At 41.8% G+C, this 15,315-nt stretch overlaps 1 protein-coding gene across 10 annotated transcripts in view; it reads right to left on the bottom strand.

The window, feature by feature from the left end:
• Nucleotides 1-211: 211 nt before the first annotated feature.
• The window catches only part of hdac9b (histone deacetylase 9b), a 40,638-nt gene continuing 25,534 nt past the window's right edge, over nucleotides 212-15,315 (bottom strand). For all 10 annotated transcript variants that reach the window (XM_049584102.1, XM_049584103.1, XM_049584106.1 and 7 more), the window contains 8 exons: nucleotides 14,685-14,808; nucleotides 14,448-14,569; nucleotides 8,711-8,842; nucleotides 8,261-8,376; nucleotides 6,684-6,806; nucleotides 5,220-5,397; nucleotides 4,870-5,084; nucleotides 212-2,238 (listed from right to left, as the gene is read on the bottom strand). In XM_049584102.1, coding sequence (XP_049440059.1) covers nucleotides 1,903-2,238; nucleotides 4,870-5,084; nucleotides 5,220-5,397; nucleotides 6,684-6,806; nucleotides 8,261-8,376; nucleotides 8,711-8,842; nucleotides 14,448-14,569; nucleotides 14,685-14,808 — 1,346 coding nt within the window. In that variant the 3' untranslated portion in view covers nucleotides 212-1,902. The remainder of the gene's footprint in view (nucleotides 2,239-4,869; nucleotides 5,085-5,219; nucleotides 5,398-6,683; nucleotides 6,807-8,260; nucleotides 8,377-8,710; nucleotides 8,843-14,447; nucleotides 14,570-14,684; nucleotides 14,809-15,315) is intronic.

Raw genomic sequence — 15,315 nt, 5'->3', positions numbered from 1 at the left:
TTATAGTGTGGGAAAAGCAACCCGGCCTAATGATTTAGGCAGTCCATTTGAGATGATATTAAAATCATTAGGAATATAATTGTGAATTAAGATGCAAAACAGAAAGTTTGAAAGTTTCCTAAAAGACTTAATGCAGTAATGTGTTTTTGCTTTTTTTCCATACAACCCCTTAATACGACGGACACACGAAGAAATGATTTGCAGCAGAACCTCAGAGGTAAATGAACTTTATTTTAAAAAAGAAAGGTTTATCACACAAGGCAAGAAAGAGAAGAAATGCAAACTGCTATGAACAGACCACAGGATTCCCCAACCCCCTCTTCTCCCCCCCCACTGGCAGCAAAGGGGTTCTCGTTACAAACAAATCAAAGGAGCAAGACAACAAGACTCACATTGTTCTGATTGTGTTTACTTACACTAAAAACATTAAAACCGGACAATCTGAATGTACAGTATAAGACAGACAGTTTTGATTTTCACATGGATCCAAACACAGAACCTCATACTAGCGTTTTTGTTTTTTGTTGTTTTTTTTTTTGCTTTTTGTTTTTTTTACATTTAGTCGACGGTACAAATGAAACAGGAAGGTTTACGGCTATGCAATACATTTGATTGATCACTTTAAGACAGACTATACATGTTGCAATGGGCACTTTCAGGGGAAAACAGGCTCGAAGAAAGAAAAAAGAAGAAGCAAGGTCCCGTCCGGGTTTTTTTTTATTGAAGTAACATCAAACCTGCTTGTTGAGGTAAGCATGCCATGTGGGAATACGAAGGAAGCGATTCCCTTTAAAAGGGACTCCCTTAACCATATCCCCACTCACTTTGTAATTCGCCTTGACAGTAAATCAATTCTCAAGCCTGGCCCCTTGGACTCCTCCAACCCTAGGTCCTCCTCTCTCAACATTCCTGCACACATGAATCACTCCAACTCCTGGCTTCTAGAAGGCATTTCCTGCCCGGCCCTCTCTCTCTTTCTCTCTGTCTGACTCCTCTGCTGAAAGCTGGGCAGGAACCCGCCGAGCTTTGATTTGGACCCAGAGGGAGAGAGGGAGGAGAGCTCGGCTTAACACAGGGCCCTGGCTCTGGGACCGCTCTGAAAGAGAGACATGGAGACTTCGGGGTGTGTTGGGAGATGCCTGCACACCCAAGCAGGGATTTAGTGCTTTATCCTTCAAATTGCAATATGAGCAGCGGACCATATTCCAATGGCAATATCTCTCCTAGCGCAAAAAGTCCGCCTTAAGGGAGCGCCCCCGGTTCGGATTTAAGTATACATTCTCTCTAAGACAGATGTTCATTATTATTTCAGTTTTGAGACCACTTAATGTGGAACATCATCACAGATTTCTGAGAACAGCGGAGTATGTAGTGTTTTAAATTCTTTAACAAACTTTATGATAACTCTCAAAGTTAAAGTGAAGAGCTTTCAAATATTAAATGGCAAAAATGTACACAATGGGGACATAAGTTGGCTCTTCAAAGCTGTACACCTGTTCAACCGTCCCCTCTAGAAATCATCTTTGATGCTAAATCCAAAGTATATGTACAAACAACTTTTTGTAAGTTGAGAGGAGTCTAGACGACCAAAGCAGCTCTTTAAAAGAACGGTCTAAATTGTCTTCTTATTATATACACAAAAGTGAAACGTACATATTTTACAGAAATCACTACACAAAGATCACAAACAGAGAGTCTTAGAGTGTGGGCTGCAGCTGAGTGAAAAGGGGTCATATGTCGTGACAGGGAGAGCTGGCCTACTGTGCAATGGCTGCTGTGTGTGTGTGTGTGTGTGTGTGTGTGGGTGTGTGTGTATGTGTGTAAACTGAAGTGATGTAGATGTTTGTGGAGACTTGTTTATCTGCGAATGTTGCAAGTGTGTGATCTCATCCTCTTCCCTTCTCAGATCATGGCTCTTATCACCAACCGTCCTTTGACCTGGTGGAGATAGGTGCTCTGCTCTGCCTCTAAGCCCTGATTGGTCAGACCCTCATCCTCACTGTCAACCGGCTCCTCCTTGACCTTGATGACCCCGTAGTGAGCGTCGGGGAGCTCGCCGCTCGAGCCACTGCTGCTGCTGCTACTCAGCGTGTGCTTCCGGATGACTCCTCCAGGGGGCAGCCTGTCCTCCTGCATGCTCTCTGTTAGCTCTCTGTGCTGCTGCTCCTCCTGCTCTTCCTCTGACTCCTGCAGGTGTGCATTGGGCTGACGTAACTGCTCAATGGACTTGGATAGCAGCTGCAAAACACAGCAGCTCCACATTAATGATGACATCCTGCAGCCAATGATCTTTAAATATCAACTTATTATCAGAGCAAAGCAGAAAGAAAATTCTTTTTTATATATTTCATACCAACATTCTTGTAATTTCTCCTTTAATTTCTCCTTTTAGGTTTATTTTGACTCTAACTTACACTATATTCTATCCTTGACAAGCTGGAGTTGAACCCACAGATGCTGCAGGAAGGACACTATTTCATATATGGGACACCTGCTCTACCCACTAAGGCCACCAGGCACCCCCGAATTGACTTAATAATTATCAAAAACAATATTAAACATGCAAATGGGTCCAAAGAATAGCAGTAGGATTTGTTTAAGACATTTTAAAACAAAGGTACATTCTTCAGCTGCCTCTTCATAGCCATTTAATAATACTTAGCTATTTTCGATCTATTTGGATGTCAAAAAACAAACAAAAACACTTACAGAGACATATCCTCATGTGCCAAATATCTAATGAAATCACTACATCAAACTCTTAACACTCTCCGTTACCATATAAATAACCCACAAATGTGTCATATCCACATTAACTTCTAAGCTCTTATTTGACAGCCATGAGTATTTGTACTGACAACTGCTAACAACCAGCTGTACCCACATGTAATAAAGCTACTGAAGCTTTAATCATTTAAAAAGGCAACTGTCAAACTGACAAAGTTTATGGTTAGTGGCTTTAGCAAATTATATTTTAGGAGGTTTAGAGCTGGAAACAGAATAGCCATTGTTCCAGGCTTTTATGTGAGTTAACACTTTTCAATAATAGTGGCTGTCCCAGGTAAGTGGATCAGTGTCACACACTTGCTTTATTTTATAAAGACCAGTTCAAAATGTACAGTCCTGCCTACAGTAAATCATGTTTTCTCCGGTAAATTGAGGCTATGTTTTGCAAACAGTGGCACCGAGGTACAAGGTGAAGAGAGCATGTTATTGTTTAGGCTTGCTGAGGAGGCTATGAAGAGAGCATATGACACTGTAAAGGCAGCAGTTTTAAAGCCTGTCATCATCCAAATCTATGTGTGTTTCATCTTACTTACATCAAAGATCTTTAAATCAATCAGAGTATTAATTCTTTTGATTGACAGGTGCACCTGTAGCTAAGTAGCAGAGACATCAAAATGTTGAAAGGACATTTCTGCATTGATTAAAACAAGTTAAATAGCTGTAAAACTAGATTTTCCAGAGTGAAATAATGCAAAATTTGTTCTTAAATATTCGTTACCAGAAGCAGAGGCATGTCTGCTGACAAAGTAACTCTGTGCAGAGGGATGCTTCTGTGTATGGCAGCTCTGCTCAGTTTAGAATTACTGTAATGGTGTCATGATTTAATAAGTCTGCCACAAGAGGGCTCCAAGAGCAGGAGTGAGAAGAGCCTACCCCAGCTGATAACCAACAACATTACTGTCTACAGAATGTAGGCCTTATAAAAATACCCTTTCAGCCATAAGAATTAGCCTTCTTAGCTTGGCATTCGTACACACTGCTCATGGCGCTTCCTAAAATCCCTAAGCTCTTGTAACTTTCCATCAGTGCCCCCTACTGTTGCAGGCACTGAAGGACGTTTAAAAACAACTGTAGACAAGCCTCTGCTAGGAAATTAATTAGGGCAATGTTTCGGAGATCCCTCTCAATAAACACTGAGGGCTCATCCCTGATTAGTGGCCATTTATAACCTCTACTTAAAGAGGCTTTACTTGCGATCTCATTGGCCTGAGTGATCAGAGCAGGGCCTGTTCACGTGTTTCTAGACAAGATGTCGCAATTATTCCAAAGCTCTTTTCAAATCAAATCAACTTCATGAGGTACTTCAATAATTACAGCTGATATTAAAACTAATTTCAGCTGCCTGGTACTGACACATGTTGGCTATTTTTAGTGTTACAGAGGAATTCAAACAGAAACTGCAGCAGTTAAAGCTGTACATCTGACCTGTACAACTCAATAAGTGCTTGTGGTGCTTTGTGCTTTTTATTACTTCTAGGTAAGAGTTGCTCTATAGTTCCCATGGCTCTTTCAGGGCCCAGCGTTGGGACACATCAGTATGTGAGCTCACACAATGCTGCCTTTCACAGTGTCTGCCACCTCACACACGTCCCTCACCAGAATAATTACACTCTGTGTATAGCGAGGTCACCTCGGCCAGCTAACAGAAACACAAATATTGCCACAGAGGAACAAAATGTATTCTGGGCACTTTTTCCTTCATTTGAACTTAGCTGAATTGAATTTCACAGAGTTAGCATGTGAACAACACTGATGCCTTAAGCTATAATAACAGAATTAGTGCAGGGGAAGCATTTCTTCCCCATTTGAAGTCAGGCAGAAGTTCTTTGCTTCGCAGAAATAACACCAGGATTCCAGGGAAGAACAGACAACAGCTAGAGTCTGTAAACCTGAGCTACCACAAATGCTTTTACAAAATACTAAAAATAGATCAGCATTTGTGTGCTTAAAATGATTAAATCAGACTCCCTGCAGTAAAATAAGACCTCACGAGACCTAAAGAGGAATGGGGAATGCTGTGAAAAGCAATTTGAAAGTCAAAATCATCCCCTGTGATTTGAATATTGATGAGCAGCACAATACCTTATTTATATGGATCTGCTGCTGGTACTGTTTCTGTTTCTCCAGGAAGTGCTGGTGTTGCTGCTGGATGACAAGCTGGGCCAGTGTGTTCTGAGGCAGTGGCGCAGACTGGGTCCGGTTCAAGGGCCGGTGTTTTGGTAGTTTAGGCCGACTGCTGGAGGGGCGATCCTTCATGGCCAGAGGGGACTGAGGATGGGAAGAAATGGTGCCTTGGCCTTGACAGAAAAAAATCAAAACTAGTATTAAGTTTCTTTTCAAGTCAAATTGTACTTTAATTTAAAGTACAGCAATATGTAGCATGATGAATGGCAACCTAATGTAATGTTTAACATCATGTGATGCAGTCTCACCAGAGGAAAGCATCTTCTGCTGCCTCATCTGCTCCTTCTGGAGGAGGTGTTGGAGGAGGGCCTGGTGACTGGGGCTCACTTTAGACTCAAGGCCTGTTTGAAGGGGCACGGGGCCCAGCAGGTGACCGGGCAGCCCATGCTTGATTTCTGTCGATCTGTCCTTCAACCCAATGGCAGCCTGAGAGAAGAAACCAAGACGACAAAGTAATGGTTATTCTTTAATTCACACTGCACATGTGGTAGTACTGGTACTGATAGTCACTTATAATGACTTGTGGGACACTCGTACAGTGCCTGTTGAAACTGTGCCTGTTCAGAATAGGCTAATTGCTTGGCCTCTGGTATTGCTGCTTGCAACTTTTTCGAGAACCGCTCATCTAAACAATCTAACATTTGACACTGCACTTCCTTGAGTCCTGAACAACACACCTGCCATGACATAGTTGCTTCCCTTAACAACACGAGTACATCATCGTTTGAATGTAAAAGCTCACACAAACATTTTAGGGCCTCGGTAAAGTAAAAGCCAGGATATTTCTGGGAACAAAAGTTAAAAGGCTCATGCTTGAAATGTTTGACTTTACTACAGTCTCTGTTTCTTCTTCTGTTCTTGAATGCAGTGTGGCAAGCAACAGGAAGTGAGCTGTAGCAAACAACAGAGAGAGAGCTGTACCCAGCATGCAGTTTGGCGTTATACCGATAAACAGGGCTCCCCTCTCAATACACTACACAGTGTGTACTTCTGACAGTAGTAACACACCTCTCGTAAATATGTCTGATTACAAGAGCTCACATGCCACACCGCACTTCCTTGGGTCCTCAGCAATACACCCGCCAAGTGTAAAGTTGATAGGATGAATGGTTGTCGAGAAATCAAAGGAGAGACATCCAGACAGACAGACAGACAGACAGACAAAGACTCTTTTCATTTTGGTTAGATCAAACGGGTTCATTTTGACAAGCCAAATTCAATACTATCAACTGTTTTTTTTTGTGAATGAAAATGATTCTTGTAGCTACAAATGAGGCAATGATGAAATCAGAGACCATCAATGGTTAGAAGTCCCTGCAGCTGATGAACAGGCCTCTGTGGAATGTGCCTGAGAGCTAAAAGATGATATATCATGTGCTGTGTTATCAGGAGTTGCACTTGAGTGGACTTGGCCTTTTAAAAAGCTGTGATAAATGAGGTAATAGAGGAAGATAAGAGCATGCCTGACACAAGACACTGCAGAACAATATTTATCTAAGGGCGATAAAACCATTTGGGGCCACAGGTCAGTGACCTGTGGTCGTACAGAGAACCCAGACAGCCACTGATGGCAGGTTTTTCAACTCACAGACTTAGCAGAAAAACTTGCCACTCGTGAACCACTAAACTGGTGTATTAAGGAAGATTTTAAATCATGTCAAATCAAATCAAAACACACGTTATCTAAGAATATCTGAAAAATTTGTACTTACACTAATGGGCGAGGATGCAGTGGAAAGCCCCAAGGAGATGTTGGGTAAGGAGGGAGATGTGTATAAGCTCAGCATCGACACAGAGCCCTCAGGTCGGAACAATCTGGGCTGGGAAGGCCATCTCTGCATCAAACACACAGGACAAAGCAAAGACAGAGAGATTTAGGAGGAGGCGACAGATTTAAAAATCCACTATGGACAATTTCAAAAGACAACATGAGCAGTGGCATAAATGTTAATGCACTATGACGAACAACAGCCCGCCCTGCTGCAAAGGGAAAGGTATGAGTTTTCATGATATAAAGGAGTGGCATGCAGCAACAGTTTCCTGGAGTGTCACAGAATGGCACCAGGGAGGATGATACGCTATTACAAAACACTGCACCTCTAAATCTACCGCTCCACCTTCAGTTCTTCAGTCCCCAGTCGGCCTGCTGCCTGTTCTTACTCCCCGGTCCCCACCCTCAGGCTACTCTCTCAGAGAACATCAGCACTGGGGCATACTTCCTGTACCCAGCAGAGAAGCAGGCCAGCATGTGGTTTTGGAACAGCCATGTTTATCCTTCCAACCCCTACCAGTACTCAGTGACCTGTATGTGGATATCCGGCCCATATTTGACCCGAGGGACCCGTTCCCTCTGAAAAAGGATACCTAATGTAACGGTGCACAAACATGCCTTGCTTTTGCAACAGGCATGAGGTCTACGGGTTGCCCCACAGTCCACCAATGACTTTCATGAGAGCCTCAGCTCAGGCTGATATAATAGCAATCCTGTGTGTTTATGTTGTTAGCATGTGGGTGTCTTTGGCTACCAGTGCCTGGGATATCAATTAAACTCCACAGTTCGTCTGCCTCCCTAAGCGCCAACCTTCAGCCCGGTGTCAGGGCGTCTCCCCCTTCTCTGTGTCGTTGGACATCCCTGGGAGAGTAAACATCGACGGTTAAGGAAAACACAGCTGTTCTGTTAAGATTGTTCAGAGATGTGTCATATCTGCCACCCTCTATAATGGTCTGCTTTGTAAGCTCAGTCCAAGGGGAGCTCTGGTCAGTAACTCAGCCATGAATCCATTGCAAAACGCCTCCGAAGAACTCAGAGGAGGCATGCCGCCAAGCCAATGACAGAAATACAATGACAAGCCAACAGCAACCTTACAGCCAAACTAAAGATGTTTTTTTTTTTTTTCAAAACATAAAACTGATTGTACAGCACATCTGGAAGAAAAATGTTGGATAGCAAAATGTGCAGCTTTAATGTGCAGCATTAATTTCTACTGTTGTTTTTGCACTGCATAATGTGTCATCTCTACATAAGCAAACTTGAGGTAATCAGACATGTGGGTCAAGCTGTGCCTCTTTAATGTCAGTGTGGGGAGCCATTTTCACTGGAGTGTAACAGACAGAGGACAACTGGCTGTTTTTATAGCTGCAAGCAGAAGGGCAGACAGGCATTTAGTGCCCTGACATCAAAGTATAGTTTTGATATTCAAATGATTTGCATGCGGAATAACAACAGCCATATGACTTTTGCTTCATTTTTTGGCAAATCAAAAGCAGTGTGGATGATTTATAGACATACCTCAGTTTTTGTGGTAGTAGGCAGAGAGGAGGGCCCATTTTCAGCCCCCAAGGCACTGGAGGCCCCTATGGGAGAGCTGGGGCCAGAGCCGGGGGCACTGTTAGTGGGCGTCGAGTCTACGAAACATCAAGGAGTTTAGACACAGTATGCATGCTCACACTCAACACACAACACACATACACAGAGGCTTGGCACAACAGCTGCAGCCTCACAACAGTTTAATGTGTACGGTCATGGCTGCCTGATTACAATGGTCTTTCTTTCATGAAAGTGCAATGACCATAATATGCTACTGCATTGCAAAATGACTGATTATTATGCAGCTCTGAAACAACTACAACTATGTTCTTGCAGAACATTTAAAGCACTAGATAATAAGTTGTAGACAATTTTCAGCATATGTTGTAACAAGAAAAAAAATGTCAACACATAGCCAAAAACATTACATACCCATTAGTTCCAGAGCCCTCTTCTTGTAAGGAGTCATGATGTTTCCATCTCTTCTCTTCAACATCGGGCTGCTCCTCCTTTCCGCTACCTTCTGCTTCAGTCTGGATCGTACCTTCAGGTTGGGCTCAGAGGCTAAAAGTGAAGAAACAGACATTTTTTTTCCTGTTAGTCTCAATTCACATTTTTTGGACGATAAAGAAGCCCCACCAAATGGAGATAGATTATATAGTCATGTGAGTGTGCTGTTTTTACAGAGTCAAACAGTGTGCTTTGATACTGCCTGAGTGAAATGAACATTATCAAAGAAAATAGTAACACTGTAAAATAAGAGGAAACTTAAGGAGAAATAAAGAGACTATAAATCAGTTAAAAAATAAGCAATGTTGTCACGCTTGGACATGTAACAATTTCAGTTTCAGAGAAATTCAGAGCAGGTTTCAGATAAATTAAATGAGTCAGGATTGGGCCCATTTCCACCTCATCTGGACTAAATTAGGTTGAGCAACACACAGGCTCTAAGTGAAATAGTCCGCTACCTGCCGCCCTGGTGACCACAGTCTGATACAGTAGCAACAGTTAAACTAACACAAAAACATGGCAGATGTTTCAGGCTCTCCCCACGCCCCCTCCTACTAATGCAAAACAGAGATACCCAAATACACAGTCTGAACACACTCCAATGTCACACACACACACACACACACACACACACACACACACACACACACTCTCACACACACAGCTTGGCCTGAACTGATCCAGATTTACAAATCCAGTCCATCAGTGTTGACAGAATTGCTGATGTAATATTCTTCACAATAGACATATTGCTTTCAAACTTTTCAGCTGGTAATAATGATGGATTTAAGAACATTTGTCAAAAATTGGCATTTTGATTCACTTTATATTATTAAATCATTTTTAAACCTCTCTCCAACCACGGTATTTTCACTGAGCATAGATGCTATTTTCCAGGAACGCCTTATTCCACGCTAATACTGTTACACACAACTGATGACTATCATCCGTGACGTACTGAAACAAAGCTGCTGACATTGAACAGAAAAGTTGAACATAGGGGGGAAGTGTAGTCATTGCACAACAAAGTCTTATTTGACCCACGTTTTTTGCCTTTGCCTTTACTTCTAAACAACTTACAGAAAAGTTTAAATACTACGCAGGGGCATAACCAGGAACTTATGAAATACTGAGGTTACATATCTTTATAATCCCTTTACTTTATGATAAAATTTGCGAACTGAGAATGTAATAGAGTGGTGCAGGAAATTAGTCCTAAAACCTAGAAATGAGTTGGCATTTTTGCACTCCCACTTCCCTTGTCTTGAAGTAAATGGTATTTTTGAATGGGTTTTTTGTTAGATGCCTGAAATAAGGTCTGTGGTTAACACAAGCTCATGAGACTTTTACGTTACAGTATAAAATATGTCAGTGAATGCCCCACCTGTGAGTTTTGCGGCTTTTATGTGTCTTAAAAGAGGTGGTTACTAACGAGTGGCTAAATGAGATTTCAGGACATTATCACTGACAACACCGCTTTACAGCCTTGCTTTATTTTAAGTATTCAAATAAGCACTGATTTGCAACACCTGCAATCATGTACGTGCATGCATCCACACCTTTACACATTCACAGACACACAACCTCACAAACACTTGTAACTAGTGCAGTAATGTCTTCTAAGACAACCTGTTCATTACTTATGAAAGGGTACATGGCAAAATGGTGTGAGTGTATATGTCTGTCTGTCTGTCTGTCTGTCTGTGTCTTTCTATAAAGTTCGTTCATATTATCTGAATCCATTTAGAAGTTATGTGCCTTTTTGTCACAGGCCGCTCCCAGTGCCTCTTCCCCTTTAGGCCATTAGCAGAAACCCAAAAACACACCTTCACACACACACACACACACACACACACACACACTTGACCTCCATGCCAAATTTCAACCACCTGGGGAAAAAACTGCGGCTGCCAAAGGGTGGGGAAATTTTTGTGGACCGACTAATGAACAGAGCAGCCTAATGGTAGTTACATATACAGCTCTGCCAACCTCTCATAAAATAAGACAATATCACTAATTAATAAACCAGTCTGAAAAATGTGATGTGTGTGGCACAGATGTAGCTATGGAAAGATTACATAAATCAAAAGATGTGAAATAATGTGGAGGTTGAATCTAGGCAAGCAGGAAACAAGCTTTAATAATGAAAGCATCTGTTATGTGAATGCAAGTCTTTTGTGCCTGGCTGTTGAGTCGTGCTCTCGTCTAGTCACAGTGACAGTGACTCACTAGGTCAACACGTCTCATATGGACTTCCCATCAACCCTTTGGACATGGAATCCCACAGCTAGCCTTACACACTCAAATAAACAAGCAGAATAGATAAGCTGGTCTTTTGACAGAAAGCCAGAGCACAAAGCTGTATTGAAGTTATGTAAACCTGTTACACAATAGCCAACCTGTTTCAATTATTTAGTTCAGATCAATAATTAAATAGGTCTTTTGCAACGTGTACAACATACTGCTATACATGGGGAAGTGAGGCTGTGACTGCAGGGAGGGGGAGGAGAGGGAGCGGTGATGGGGGCACAGCTAGGAGAGTGGGCCAGATGCTGCTATTTCTGGCTTTTGTCAAAAGCAGCAAAACCCTCTTCCCTAATACGTGGCACAGACCTCTAATCCTGTGGGTGTGAGGTAGAATGAAAGAGAGCGAGGGAGGAAGAAAGGAGGCAGCAGAGATAAATGGAGAAAAAATGCTGCTGGGAGTCGTATGAATCTGCTTCACGCCCTGCTGCCTTGATTGCTTTCTATTTTTACACACTGCTGCCACCAAGCTACGCATCCCAATTGGTCGCCACGGGAACGCCAGACAGCACCTCGGGAACAAACACTTTCTCACTGGTCTCCATGGAAAAAAAAAAAGCCCTGATGCACAGTGCAACAGGAGGCAATGATGGCAGCTGCAAAGCACATACACTGAACACCTGGGTCACTTCTGCTCTGACTTCTCAGTTAACGGAAACATACAGTAATGGCTGCAATATACCAGAGTCATAAATCAATCACCTTATTACATTTGAAAGTGGTGCTGCAGGGCTCGTGGCTGTGCAAGTGAATGTGTTATGCTATCTCAGCTTAATCAGAATTTTAACTCCGCTGTCACATTGAGTGTCTGCGTCCATGAGAGTGTGGATCTGGACAGATGGCTGTGTGGAAAGCTGAGGTGTGTGTTCTGTACATAAAGAGGCCTGCTATGCATTTTCCCTGACACTCTGGTTTAAAGTGATGCTGACACTGATGAATTAATGCTCAGTGTTTGCTGTTTCTGTAACAAAATAAACGCTTAAACCAAAGCTAAGATACAGTCCTTCAGAGTTTCTATATTCTGTGTTGTCAGATCAGCAACTTCAATTCCTTCATCAATGCCTCTGATACACAAGATCAGGTAACTGCACACAAACTTTACTTTGATATGCTTTGGGCTGTACAGTTTTGCCTTTGTGGAATTATTTTTGAAAATCTTTCCTGCACCTGCTGAATGCACACATTTGGTAACTGGGTCAAGACCAGAGAGGGTGTTGCACTTCTTACTGCTAAGCTGCAACTATTCTTGCCACAGACTATCGCGTGCCCTCTGTCCAGTCTATTCTAGGCCCTGGAAGTGAAACAAAGAGGATATGTACCAAGTAAACAAGCTAATTACGTGAGGTTCTTTAAACTAGTTTTTGAACGGGTGAAATAAAGCCAAGGGCATTACAGCTCTGTTGTTGTTTTTAAGGATGATATAACTATTAATGGGACACTTAATAGTAGAGATCAAAGCACAGTGTTTACTTGAGGGGATATTTACAGGACTTCTTGATCCATAGCTGAAACAGTTGTCTCTACAGATTATGTTTGTATTTTTTGGAGACTTTGAGGTTCTACTATAATGTCTATTCCTGTATGTACTAAATGTTGTGCTCAAAATGGATTGAAGCTAAATTTTATTTCAGTTTTTAAAGAGACTTATTGACCACCAGGCTGCATGCTACAAGCCATCATAAACTCATTGTGAACCTCAACCATAAAAAGATGGCGCTCAGCCCTTTGGCCGAATAAAGCAGTCGGGAGTCTAAAACGTGGAGCATTGGAGCCATCTCCACTTTGTTTTGAGAGAGCTATCTTTGCTTAAACAAACAGTCCTGTCGACGTTCATCCTGCTTGTGCCCGTCTTAACTCGGCAACACCTGCCAATCAGCTATCAGTGACAGCCAGTGGTTCAGGGAACAACACTACCTTTGTGTGTCCCCCTCGGGTGCCAAGCTCTCAGAGGACTTTAATAAAGACAGACAGGAAGTGGGGGAGGAAGGCCTAAGCAGGAAATGACCACATATAGATTCAGGAATCCAAAGAGCAAGAAATAGTTTTATCAGTGCGAGAGAGGCAGGCACAGCAGCGAGGAGACGATTTAACCATGAATAAAAAGATGAAAATGTTGAGACTGAAACTCAATCTGGCCGGTTATTTGTTTAAACATGCCTTTTTGTCTTCACAGTGAAAGACAAACAATGCTACCATAAACAGCTTCTCTGTTATTTTAGAAAACTGTCTTCAGCTAGTTATTATACTTGTGAGCCAGCTCCTTACCATATGGGTCTAAGGGCATATCCCAGAGATGCAAATATATATTTACATGAGGCATTTCTCTGTTCTGGGAAGATGTTTTGATTAAAAGAGATTACAATAAATAAAAGCTCTCAAAGCTTTCATTTACCTTTCTAATATTTATTTTTACCATGCAGAGACTTTACAAGATATAATTCCTTTGCCTGATCTCTAAATTATGTATACACGCAACATGACAGGCCTGCAGTTAAATAACTCAACAAGTATAATTGTTTTCCCATGTAATTAAAAGAGACACAGAAGGGAAGAGAACATAATGTAATTTGGTGACCTCATTGCAGAATTATGAAGTTTTTAGCTTGGCGAGCTTGTGCTTGTGCAAACCAAGAGGCAGGAATTATTCTTATTTATACAACCATCCCCAAAGGATTCCTCGAACTTTAAACCAACAAACCTGAGCTGCTTTTTGGTGGGAACCTGTGTCTTTTCAAAATAGCTTTTAAAGCCCATAACTCAGGAGAAATTAATACGATTTAATTCTCCCATTTGCCACTAAACAGCTCAAAGAGGCCTTGGAACTGTGTTTATTATTGTAACATGGGGACAAATGTAGTTCCTTTTAAATAATGGCAAGGTAATTTCAGTACAAATAAGCCTAATTAAAATTTTAACTTATAAAGTGAAAACATACAATTTAGCTGTATTATTGCATGTGTGCTTTAGAATAATCCGATAGGAATAAGGAAGGTTTAAGTTACTTTTCTGGCATGCGTCACCTCTTATGAAAGTTTTGAGCCCTGGAGGGATGAGGCAGGGGGGGTCATAATGAGCCTAACTGATGTTATTAGCAGGTCATAAGCAACCTCAGGAAATAGTCCATGGGTACACCGACCTCTTGACTGACAAGGGTCAAAAACACACTCACTGTATTTATAACCCAGCGTAGTACATGAAAAATTTCTACAACAAGGTCACATCTTAACACTCACACTGAAATATTTTTAACTGCAATCTTTTTCACTAGCTGTGTGTCTATGCAGATTTATGCATGCATGTATATACGTGTATTTGCATTTTGAAGCCTGTGCTGTGTGTGTGCGCATTAACAAACCTGTCTTCCTCAAGGGGAAGTCGTCCTTGCTCTCTACGGGTGATGGCAGAGTGTACTGGCAGGTGGGGGAAGTGCCGCCCAGAGGTGGAGAGCTTTGGTCCAGTGATGTGTGGTGAGAGGACCTGATCAGACAAAAATAGATCAAACTCATGAGAGGGCGATACGATGATGTGGATTATGTTTCTGTGCGATTTAAATATAGTAGTTGTGTGTTTATAAATAACAGAAAATACTCACGTGTACCAGAGTTTTGGGTGGTGGATGAAAGAATGATTGACTCCATTGCTGGTGGGGTCCTTTGCGGATTTGCTCAACAGAAACTCTTGGAGTTTCTGCTTGACCTCGGTACTTGCCACTGCACCTGTGAGACCAAAAGACGGAACCAACAGGATTGGGGTCACCCTAGGGCTCTTACTCATGATATATTATTGCACAGATAACATTACATATCAAACTTTATCCCAGTGGTGGAGGGCAACAAAGTACATTTACTCAAGTACTGAACTGAAGCTCATATTCAAGGTAGTATTTTCATTTTTATACTTTATTTTTAGAGGGAAATATTGTACTTTTTAACCCACTACATTTGTCTGGCAGAATCAATATCTCCACTTGTGTTGATTTTAAATGTTTGTGTTAAACTGAAGGAGAAAGTGTTACTTTATGTGTCAAAAAATTCTCCTACTGCAAAGCTGTCTTGGATCAGCTGGAAAACGTATCGCCACAAAGCTGAAAACAGGGCCGTTTTTCTTAACTTATTACTAGCTAACTTTTCAAAGATCCATTATCACAGAGAGCGACGCCACAAATATATGATGATCTTACAGAATATGATGCACTGCTGTAGATTAAACTACCCAATAGTATA

Source organism: Epinephelus fuscoguttatus, linkage group LG8, assembly GCF_011397635.1.
Source record: "Epinephelus fuscoguttatus linkage group LG8, E.fuscoguttatus.final_Chr_v1".
Taxonomy (NCBI): Eukaryota; Metazoa; Chordata; class Actinopteri; order Perciformes; family Serranidae; genus Epinephelus; species Epinephelus fuscoguttatus.
This window is presented reverse-complemented; position numbering and strand designations above follow the sequence as displayed.